The sequence below is a fragment of the Bos javanicus genome, chromosome 4 (genome assembly GCF_032452875.1).
Source record: "Bos javanicus breed banteng chromosome 4, ARS-OSU_banteng_1.0, whole genome shotgun sequence".
In the NCBI taxonomy this organism is placed as follows: domain Eukaryota; kingdom Metazoa; phylum Chordata; class Mammalia; order Artiodactyla; family Bovidae; genus Bos; species Bos javanicus.
In genome coordinates, this window is record NC_083871.1 from 40,837,796 (window position 1) to 40,850,310 (window position 12,515).

The 12,515-nt window shown below is 38.7% G+C and overlaps 1 protein-coding gene across 1 annotated transcript in view; it reads right to left on the reverse strand.

The window, feature by feature from the left end:
* LOC133246725 (platelet glycoprotein 4-like) overlaps positions 1 to 7,366 on the reverse strand; it is a 59,236-nt gene extending 51,870 nt beyond the window's left edge. The window contains 1 exon segment of the mRNA XM_061415362.1: positions 7,230 to 7,366. Coding sequence (XP_061271346.1) covers positions 7,230 to 7,349 — 120 coding nt within the window. The 5' untranslated portion in view covers positions 7,350 to 7,366.
* Between the last annotated feature and the right edge of the window lie 5,149 nt (positions 7,367 to 12,515).

Here is a 12,515-nt window from a genome sequence, read left to right on the forward strand (position 1 = left end):
AGATACAGTATCTCAAGACTAAACCAAGAAGAAATAAAAAATATGAAAAGACCAATTACCAGTAATGAATTGAATCAGCAAATTAAAAACTCCCAACAAATAAAAGTATAGGATCTGATGGCCTTGCAGTTGAACTCTGCTAAACACTTACAGCCATGGTAACTACCTCTCCTTCTGAGACTAGTCCCAAAAATTTCAGAGGAAGGAATACTTCTGAACTCATTCTATGAGGCCAGCATCACCCTGATACCAAAACCAGAGAAACCAAGTAAAAGAAAAAAAAAAGGGAACCAAAAGTCAATATCACTGATGAACATAAATGTAAACACCCTTAATAATATAGTAATGGAATGTAACAATACATTAAAAGGATCATCCATATGATCAGGTGGCATTTATTCTGGTGATGGAAGGATTTTTCACTATCTTCAAATCAACCAATGTGATATACCATATTAACTAATGAAGAATGACAACTGTATGATAATCTCAATAGTTGCAGGAAACTTTTTAGATAAAATTTGACATCCATTTATGATAAAAATTTTCCAGGAGGTAGGCATAGAGGTAACCTCCTCAACATAATAAAGGCATGATCCATCATAGCTAACATCATACTCAATGAAGAGAAGCTGAAAGTATTTCCTCTAAGATAAGGAACAAGACAAAGATGAACACTATTTCCACTTCTGTTCAATGTAGTTTTGGAAGTCCTAGCTGTACCAATCAGAGAAGAAAGGAAAGAAAAGGAAATTGGAAAGGAAGAAGTAAAACTGTTACTTTTACAGATGACATATATTATGCATAGAAAATCTTAAACATGCCATCTAGAAAACTACTAGAGTTCATCAGTGAATTCAGTAAACATTCAGGATAGAAAATTAATATACAGAAATCTGTTGCATTTCTATACAGTTAACAGTGAACTATCAGAAAGGGAAATTAAGGAAACAGTCCTATTTACCATTGCATCAAAAAAGATATAATACCTAGAAATAAATCTACCTCAGGAGATAACAGACCTATACTTGGAAAGCTGAGAGACAGATAAAGAACATACAAGCAGATACAAAGATACTGTGTTCTTGGATTGGATGAAATAACATTATTAAAATGACCATACTACCCAAGGCAGACTAGAGATTCAGTGTAATCCCTACTAAGTAGCAATGGCATTTTTCAGAGTAGTACAACAAATAATTTGAAAATCTGTATAGAAACAAGAAGTTCCCAAATAGCCAAAACAATATTGAGAAAAAAAAAAAATGGAGCTGGAATTATCAAGCTTCCTGAGTTCAGAGAATTATACAAAGCTGCAATAATGAAAATAGTATTGTACTGTCACAAAAAACAGACATATAGATGAAAGGAGCAGAATAGAGAACCCAGAAATAAATCCACACATCTATGATCAATCAGTCTTCAACAGAGGAGGCAAGAACTTACAATGAAAGTGAAAGTGTTAGTCACTCAGTCATGTCCAACTCTTTGTGATCCCATGGACTGTAATCCTCTAAGATCCTCTGTCCATGGGATTTCCCAGACAAGAATACTGGAGTGGGTAGCCATTCCTTTCTCCAGGGGATCTTCCTAACCCAGGGACCAATGCGGGGTTGCTTGTTTTGCGGGTAATTTCTTTAGCATCTGATCACCAGGAAAAGAAGACCGTTTCTTCACCAATTGGTGCTGGGAAAGCTGAATAGTCTCATTATAAATTAATGAAATTAGAATACTCCGTCATACCATATACAAAAATAAGCTCAAAATGGATTAAAGACCTAAACTTAAAGCTGTATACCCATGAAACTTTTAGAAGGAAAGGTAGATAGGACACTGTGACATAAATCCCTTTCTTTCTGTCTCCAAAAGCAAAGGAATAAAAATGAATATTAAAAAAATGAGACCCAGTTTTCTTAAAAGCTTTGGTACAGCAGAGGAAAGATTGCTGAAGTGAAGACAGCTTACTGAAGGGGAGAAACTGTTTAAAAATGATAAGACCGTGGGTAAGAGGTTAATGTCAAAAATATATAGATATCTCATGCAACTCAATATAAAAAAAGAAAAAACAGAACAATCCATTTTAAAAATAGGCAAAAGAACTTAGTATATTTTTAAAATTTTATTTATTTTTACTGAAGTATAATTGATTTATAATGTTCTTAATTTCTATATAGAGCATGTGTGTGTTAGTCACTCATTTGTGTCTGATTCTCCGCAATATCATGGACTACAGCCCTCCAGGTTCCTCTGTCCATGGGATTCTCCAGGCAAGAATACGAAGTGGATTGCCATTTCCGTCTCCATATAGAGCATAGTGATTCAGTTATACCTAAATATACATTCTTTTTAAATAGTCTTTTCCATTATTATCTATCATGGGATATATTTTAAAATTGGAGGACACTCGCCTTAGAATGTTGCATTAGTTTCTGCTGTACAGTGTTAATCAGCTATATACATCTGTCCTCTCCCTCCCGCTGCCTCCCGCATCCCACCCCTCTAGATCATCACTGAGCACCATACTGAGTTCCCTGTGTTACACAGCAGCTTCCTACTAGCTATCTGTTTTATACATGATTTTATATATATATATATATATCTTTATACATATATATATATAAATGCTACTCTCTCAATTTGTCCTGCCTTCTTCCTCCACTGTATCCACAAGTCTCCCCTACATCTGCATCTTTATTCCTGCCGTGAAAATAGATTCATCAGTACCATTTGTCTAGATTCCATATATATATGTGTGTATGTGTGTTCATATTAGTTTTCTTTCTGACTTACTTCACTCTGAATGACAGACTCTAGATTCATCCACATCACTGCAAATGACCCAGTTTCACTTCTTTATGCTACTGCTATGCTATGCTAAGTCACTTCAGTCGTGTCCAACTCTGTGCGACCCCATAGACGGCAGCCCACCAGGCTCCCCCAACCCTGGGATTCTCCAGGCAAGAACACTGGAGTGGGTTGCCATTTCCTTCTCCAGTGCATGAAAGTGAAAAGTGAAAGTGAAGTCGCTCAGTCGTGTCCGACTCTTAGCGACCCCATGGACTGCAGCCTACCAGGCTCCTCCATCCATGGGATTTTCCAAGCAAGAGTACTGGAGTGGGGTGCCATTGCCTTCTCTGCACTTCTTTATATGGCTATATAATATTCCATAGTATATGTGTACCTTAATTTCTTTATCCATTAATCTCTCAATGGATATCTAGGTTGTTTCCATGTCCTGGCTATTGTAAATAGTGCTGCAGTGAACATTGGTGCCAGACATCCTAGAATGTGAAGTCAAGTGGGTCTTAGGAAACATCACTACAAACAAAGCTAGTGGAGGTGATGGAATTCCAGTTGAGCTATTTCAAATCCTGAAAGTTGATGCTGTGAAAGTGCTGCACTCAATATGCCAGCCAATTTGGAAAACTCAGCAATGGCCACAGGACTGGAAAAGGTCAGTTTTCATCCCAATCCCAAAGAAAGGCAATGCCAAAGAATGTTAAAACTACTGCACAATTGCACTCATCTCACATGGTAGCAAGGTAATGCTCAAAATTCTCCAAGCCAGGCTTCAGCAATACGTGAACCATGAACTTCCAGGTGTTCAAGCTGGTTTTAGAAAAGGCAGAGGAATCAGAGATCAAATTGCCAACATCTGCTGGATCATCAAAAAAGCAAGAGAGTTCCAGAAAAACATCTATTTCTGCCTTATTAACTATGCCAAAGCCTTTGACTGTGTGATTCACAATAAATGGTGGAATATTCTGAAAGAGATGGGAATACCAGAGTACCTGATCTGCCTCTTGAGAAATTTGTATGCAGGTCAGGAAGCAACAGTTAGAACTGGACATGGTAAAACCGACTGGTTCCAAATAGGAAAAGGAGTATGTCAGGCTGTATATTGTCACCCTGCTTATTTAACTTATATGCAGAGTACATCATGAGAAGTGCTGGGCTGGAAGAAGCACAGGCTGGAATTAAGATTCCCAGGAGAAATATCAATAACCTCAGATATGCAGATGACACCACCCTTATGGCAGAAAGTGAAGAAGAGCTAAAGAGCCTCTTGATGAAAGTGAAAGAGGAGAGTGAAAAAGTTGACTTAAAGCTCAACATTCAGAAAACTTAGATCATGGCATCTGGTCCCATCACTTCATGGCAAATAAATGGGGAAACAGTGGAAACAGTGGCTGACTTTTTATTTTTCTGGGCTCCAAAATCACTGCAGATGGTGATTGCAGCCATGAAATTAAAAGATGCTTACTCCTTGGAAGGAAGATTATGACCAACCTAGATAGCATATTCAAAAGCAGAGACATTACTTTGCCAACAAAGGTCCGTCTAGTCAAGGCTATGGTTTTTCCAGTAGTCATGTATGGATGTGAGAGTTGGAGTATAGAGAAAGCTGAGTGCTGAAGAATTGATGCTTTTGAACTGTGGTGTTGGAGAAGACTCTTGAGAGTCCCTTGGACTGCAAGGAGATCCAACCAGTCAATGCTAAAGGAAATCAATCCTGAATATTCATTGGAAGGATTGATGCTGAAGCTGAAGTTGCAATATCTTGGCCACCTCACGTGAAGAGCTGACTCATTTGAAAAGAGCCTGATTCTGGGAAAGATTGAGGGCAGGAGGAGAAGGGGACAACAAAGGATGACATGGTTGGATGGCATCACGACTCAATGGACATGAGTTTGGGTAAACTCCTGGAATTGGTGATGGATAGGGAGGCGTGGCATGCTGCGGTTCATGGGGTTGCAAAGAATCGAACATGACTGAGTGACTGAACTGAATGTTGGTGTACTTGTGTCTTTTTTTAAAATTTATTTTTAATTGGAGAATAACTGCTTTACAGTGTTGGGTTGGTTTCTGCCATATATCAACATGAATCAGCTACAGGTATACATGTTTCCTCCCTCTTCAACCTCCCTCCCACCTTTTACCCATCTATTTATCACAGAGCAGCAGGTGGAGCTCCCTGCATTATACCACGACTTCACATTAACTATCTATTTTGCATATGGTAATATATATATTTCAGTACTCTTCTCTGTTTGTCCCATATTCTCCTTCCACCTCTGTGTCCATAAGTCTAGTCTTTATGTCTGAGTTTCTGTTCCTGCCTTGCAAATAGGTTGATCAGTACCATTTTTCTAGATTCTATATATATGCATTAATATACAATATTTGGTTTTCTCTTTCTGACTTACTTCACTCTGTGTAGCAGGCTCTAGATTCACCCACCTCACTAGAACTGACTCAAATCTGTTGCTTTTTATGGCTGAGTAATATTTCATTGTATATATGTATCACAACTTCTTTATCTATTCATCTTGTCAACGAGCATCTAGGTTGTTTCCATGTCCTGGCTATTGTAAATAGTGCTTCAGTGAACACTGGGGTACATGTGTCTATTTCATTTATGGTTTTCTCAGGACATATGCCCAGTAGTGGGATTGCTGGATCGTGTGGTAGTTTTATTCCTAGTTTTTTAAAGAAATGTGTGTACTGTTTGCCATAGTAGCTGAATCAATTTACATTCTCACCAGCAGTGCTAGAGGGTTCCCTTTTCTCCACATTCTCTCCAGCGTTTATTGTTTGGAGAGGAAATACAGATGGCCAACATCATGTAACATGCTCAACCTTATTAATAGTCAGATCAGATCAGATCACATCAGTCACTCAGTCGTGTCTGACTCTTTGAGACCCCATGAATCGCAGCACGCCAGGCCTCCCTGTCCATCACCAACTCCCGGAGTTCACTCAGACTCACATCCATCGAGTCAGTGATGCCATCCAGCCATCTCATCCTCTGTCGTCCCCTTCTCCTCCTGCCCCTAATCCCTCCCAGCATCAGAGTCTTTTCCAATGAGTCAACTCTTCGCATGAGGTGGCCAAAGTACTGGAGTTTCAGCTTTAGCATCATTCCTTCCAAAGAAATCCCAGGGCTGATCTCCTTCAGAATGGACTGGTTGGATCTCCTTGCAGTCCAGGGGACTCTCAAGAGTCTTCTCCAATACCACAGTTCAAAAGCATCTATTCTTCGGCGCTCAGCCTTCTTCATAGTCCAACTCTCACATCCATACATGACCACAGGAAAAACCATAGCCTTGACTAGACAAACCTTTGTTGGCAAAGTAATGTCTCTGCTTTTGAATATGCTATCTAGGTTGGTCATAACTTTCCTTCCAAGGAGTAAGCATCTTTTAATTTCATGGCTGCAGTCACCATCTGTAGTGATTTTGGAGCCCAGAAAAATAAAGTCTGACACTGTTTCCACTGTTTCCTGATCTATTTCCCATGAAGTGGTGGGACTGGATGCCATGATCTTCATTTTCTGAATGTTGAGCTTTAAGCCAACTTTTTCACTCTCCACTTTCACTTTCATCAAGAGGCTTTTTAGTTCCTCTTAATAGTCAGGAAAATATAAATCAAAACCACAACGATATATCACCTCACACCTGTCAAAATGGCTATCAGTAAAAAAGCACAAATAACATAATGTTGGTGAGAAAAGGTAACCCTAATTCATTATCACTGATAATGTAAATTTGTTCAGCCACTGTAGAAAACAGTGTGGAGATTTCTTACAAAACTGAAAATAGAACTATCATATGACTCAGAAATTACACTTCTGGATACATAGATGAAAAACCCGCTAATCTGAGAGCATACATGTACCCTAATATTCAAAATTGCATTATTTTCAGCTGCCAAGACGTGGAAGCATCTTCAGTTCCATCAACAGATAAATGGATGAAGAAAATGTGGTATATATATATGCACAAAGGAATAGTTCTCAATTATAAAAAAAGCAATTTAACCATGTTCAATGCAGATGGACTTGGAGGGCCTTAACCTAACTGAAATAAGACAGAAAAAGACAAATATTGTATGATGTCACTTATATGTGGAGTGTAAAAAAATACAGCAAACTGGTGGGGGGGTGGGGAACAGGAAAAAAAAAAAAAGGGGGAGAAGACTCACAGACACAGAAAACAAACTAGTGGTTACCAGTGAGGAGAAGGAAGGAGAGGGACAATACAGAAATAGGGGGAAAATGCTTATTATGAGATTATATGAAATCATGTATGTGAAACTTGAAAATTTCAAAGCACAATAGAGTTTAAGAATCTTTCAATAAAAATGGTATATGTGTATACAAAAAAAGCATATAACATATTCTTTGGACATAGTTAAAAGCAATGACACGTTCTAGATACTACTTGTACCTTTTTAACTGTCTTCTGAATAAGCATGTCTCCAACTGGCACTAGAATACCACCAAACACAGCCAGGACTGCACCGATGGCAGCACCAGTGATGAGCCCACAGTTTCGATCACAGCCCATTTCTTGTTTAGGGGAAAAGCTAAAATTCAGCACCTGTTTCTTTCAAACTCTCGGGTCTGATGAAGGTGGTTTCCAAGTGGTCTGGTTCTATCATTGGAAGGAGATCATAAAACAGAAGCATAAATATCAGTACAATTATCAAAGTACAAGAAAAACATACAACTGAAACAGATCATTTTGCCAGTTATAAATAAATAATTTTTTTAAAGAAAACTTTCTAGGTCTTACCCTTTTCTTGATTTGAGCTACCTACCAGTGATAGAAATAATAAATATTGTCACATAGAGCATTTCTTTAAATTCTACTTTTTAAAATGTTCTTCTTTGAATGATTCACATACTGAAATCTTACCTAAGGAAATCGTGCTTACTGTACTCTCACCTTTTGCCTTCTTTTGTCAGCCTGAGACACTTATAGGTAACCTCACCCTTTATCCGGAGAAGGCAATGGCACCCCACTCCAGTACTCTTGCCTGGAAAATCCCATGGGTGGAGGAGCCTGGTAGGCGGCAGTCCATGGGGTCGCTAAGAGTCGGACAGGACTGAGCGACTTCACTTTCCCTTTTCCCTCTCATGCATTGGAGAAGGAAATGGCAACCCACTCCAGTGATCTTGCCTGGAGAATCCCAGGGACGGGGGAGGCTGGTGGGCTGCCGTCTCTGGGGTCGCACAGAGTCGGACACGACTGAAGCGACTTAGCAGCAGCACCCTTTGTCTTGCTTCCACACCCTACCTGGAGTTCTCCTGCAAACTGAATGCGAGTGTACAGATGTGTTTTCCTTCTAAATGCTAAGCGAGTGTGGTGACAGGTGTTTTCTTTTACTATACATTCTTCACAGGTAGAAAGATACAGATTTTACAGGCAATGATATGATGAGTCTCAGAAGGAATCAATTCTTCTAATAATTGTAAGCTATCAGTTAAAACAAAAATGCATCTGTGAACTGGGAAAATACATTGTCCATAAAATTAATACTAGATTGCTCTCTACTGTCATCAAAATTGTAAACATTATTTAAAGAAAATTTCATTTTCACGAGTACTTAGTTCATGCTTAAATTCTTTCTTACATTTGAAAATATTGCAGTTTTAAGAAGACTATTTTCAATTTCATTTTTAATAATGCCTTTTAGATAATCTAACGGTGAAAAGAATTTCAAGAAATATTTAAGGTAGTTGTTGACTAGCTTCTGTGACAGGCCTTGTTTTCTTACAAATCTCGTGTGTAGTGTGTGTGTATACACATATATATAAAAAACACATTTGAGTGGAATACAGTTCTTTTTGCCATGGGCAACTGATTTGTGCCAATTCTGTTAAAATCAACTACGTGGTGTGAGTATGTGTTTTATCTAGTCAGTCTCATCTTTGGTATATTTATATGAGATATGTATATTTCATAAAAATTGCAAGAAAATACTTAGTGGAATGAATAGGTCCTATTGTAACACATAATTTATTATTCTAACATTTGAAAACATACTCATTTGAGCTATTTTGGTTACAGAAGAATTTTTTTTAAATCAAGTTGACCTGACATTGATAAGGTGTGCTTTGTAACTTTTAATCAAATATTCCCTACTTCAGAATGCCCCAGCCAAGAAAAACAAAAATGCCAACAGAATGAAGGCTATAGACAAAAAAGACATACATATAGTATTTTTGTCAAGCTTATAAGTATAATATTAATTATATTTTTGTTGTCTTACATTTTCCCTTCCACAGCTTTGTTGTGGTAGTATCATTCTTATGAATTTATTAGTATTTTTTCCACTTTAGTAATCATTTTTTTCATAATTATTACATATGTGGCTAAGAAAATAAGGGAAATTAGACTTTCCACAAAATTTGGACAGAAAAAATGTTAGAAAATTTTTCATGGTAATGTGTTAATTTTTTGCTTTTATCTGTTAAGATCTTCCTGTACCTGTCTTAGGATCAGTTCAGTTCAGTCACTCAGTCGTGTCCAACTCTGCGACCCCATGAATCACAGCACACCAGGCCTCCCTGCCCATCACCAACTCCCAGAGTTCACTCAAACTCATGTCCATTAAGTTGGTGATGCCATCCAGCCATCTCATGCTCTGTCGTCCCCTTCTCCTCCTGCCCCCAATCCCTCCCAGCATCAGGGTCTTTTCCAATGAGTCAGCTCTTCGCATAAGGTGGCCAAAGTATTGGAGTTTCAGCTTCAGCATCAGTCCTTCCAGTGAACACCCAGGACTAATCTCCTTTAGGATGGACTGGTTGGATCTCCTTGCAGTCCAAGGGAACTCTCAAGAGTCTTCTCCAACACCACAGTTCAAAAGCATCAGTTCTTCGGTGCTCAGCTTTCTTCACAGTCCAACTCTCACATCCATACATGACCACTGGAAAAACCATAGCCTTGATTAAACGGACCTTTGTTGGCAAAGTAATGTCTCTGCTTTTGAATATGCTATCTAGGTTGGTCGTAACTTTCCTTCCAAGGAGTAAGTGTCTTTTAACTTCATGGCTACAATCACCATTTGCAGTGATTTTGGAGCCCCCCAAAATAAAATCTGATACTGTTTCCACTGTTTCCCCATCTATCTGCCATGAAGTGATGGGACTGGATGCCATGATCTTAGTTTTCTGAATGTTGAGCTTGAAGCCAACTTTTTCACTCTGCTCTTTCACTTTCATCAAGAGGCTTTTTAGTTCCTCTTTACTTTCTGCCATAAGGGTGGTGTCATCTGCATATCTGAGGTTATTGATCTTTCTCCCGGCAATCTTGATTCCAGCTTGTGCTTCTTGTCTTAGGATACTTCCACTGTAAATCAGGATGAACAGACTGATTCACACTGATGTCCTGGTGGCTAAGAAGCTTAAATGGTCATTAGTGTCTTTTTTTTTTTTTTCCAAGTGTAAATGAAAAACTCACAAGCCTAAACAAGTGACTTATTTTATCCTGCGGAAATTATGTGTCACTGAGCAAGTAGAGTGGGCTTTTTACTAACTTTAGGGGTGAAAGATGAAGAGCAACATGCTACCTCCTGTGACTTTGGCCAGGGTTATCATAATGCAATGGAATGAGTTAGGTAAACCTGATAATAATGACTATATATTCTCAGGTAGAATCTTCTTTGTGAAGTCTAATTTTACAGCCACTTAAAGTGTTCATGGAACATAATCTCGTAAACAGTCATTGTCATTTTTAAGTAGAGAAAGTCATCCAAATATTCTGTGCAGATACAAATGGGATCATATTCGGGGGGTTATTAAATAATATTTTATTGAATACCCATTTCATAGACTATTCCCCATTTCTCAAATACATGTTATACCTTAAGTAGTCATCAAAATACAAGGATTTTATATTTTGTGTGATTGAGACTGGTGGCCTGACAATGAAACCAGAGGCTGATTTGCCACCACTTAATCTCTCTATGCCTCTTAATTCCTTATGTGTAACATAAGGTGCTAACATAATATCTGGAGTTTTTAATATAAGCAGCTTAACTGGTTCTTCACTCAAATTCTTACACGGAAGACCAGGCAAAGTGACTTTGATTACAGCAGTGGTGGGAACCCAAGACCTCCATGTTCTTTGCAGGTCTGACAGATGGAATACAAGTGATTTAAAAATTTTAATTATGTCACTGCTAAAAATGGATGTATGTGTGTATATTTGCCCCTTTTCAGATTTTATGCCATCACCTAGTTGAGAATCTGTTTTTCCTAGAATCATTCTCCTTTATTCACGCAGCCCATGGACTACAGGGAAGGGTCCCAAGGGGAAAAAAGATCCCAAGAAAGTCCACTGGATGACACAGGGGGCACATGTTCTTCATTGCCCCCCTCTCTAAACCTAAAAACTCATTACTAGATATCCAAGGACCCTGAGTCCAGAGATGTCAAGTCATGGGCAGACCTGGGTACTGCTTAGCCTCTGTCTGCTTTGAACTTAAAATTGAAGTGAGATAGTGCACACAGCCCACTACTGTTGAGTCAAGTTCATCAGAAAAGAGAAGTGTCAATAATTTATTATTTCGAATTGCATAGTTAGTTACTAGTCTAATACTGGTCTGGATGATATATAAGCTAAGATATAATATTAATATAATTAGATATAATCTAATATTCCTGCATAGTCTTCATCACTCAGTCGTGTCCAACTCGAGACCCCATGGACTGTAGTCCACCAGGCTCCTGTGTCCATGGGATTTTCCAGGCAAGAATGCTGGAGTGGGTTGCCACTCCCTTCTGCAGGGGATCTTCCCGACCCAGAAGTTAAACCCGGGTCTCCTGCATTGCAGGCAGATTCTTTACTGTGTGAGCCACCAGGGAAGCCCAATATTCCTGAATACATGTGCTGGTATTTTTGACAGAAATTGAGTTTATGTACTTTTTCAGATTTTGAGTTGCCTGACTCACTCTTGTCACCTTGATGTAAGTTTTCCATTTTTTTTCTCCCTCTAAGAAAATGCAGGGTATTTCACATAAGTGTATTCCTCCTTTATCACATCAGCAGCTTTGCTTTCTGTGGTTTCAGGTACCCACACTTAAATAAGGTCAACTGAGGGTAACTGAAACTGTGCAAAGCAAAATCTTGAATAACGGGGGACTACTTAGGGTTTGGTGCTATCCGTGGTTTCAGGCACAAGCTGAAGGTGATGGAATGTATCCCCCACACCCGTCGGTAAAGGAGGGATTACTGTACTTGGGTTCATTTATTGTGCTTCAGTGCCTTGTCACCATGAGTAAATATTCCTGTCATTGTCATACTTGTGTTCATACTATAAATTCCAAATAGAGTTGATTGACCCTTGAATATCACAGAGGAGTTACAGGCACGGATCCTGTGCACAGTAGAAAATCTAGGTTGTAACTATACAATCAGTCCTACTTATCTGTGTCCTGTATGCATGGATTCAACCAATCAGCCATTGTGGTTTGGGCAGTAATTTAGCTTTTATTGAAAAAAATCTGCATAAAATTGGAACCATGAAGTTTAAATCTTCCCCCCCTCCCAAAGGTCAATTGTAGTTTTATTCATTCAAGCAGTGCAGGAACGAGGCATTATGTCAGACATGCACTGGATACATAAGAGAAAAGTTCAGGTTACTCAGCACATTCTATCCAACAGCTCTTTCACTTATGTTCATCTTCAAAAAAATGTGGTTTGACCCCACTCTTCTCTCAAATGTGG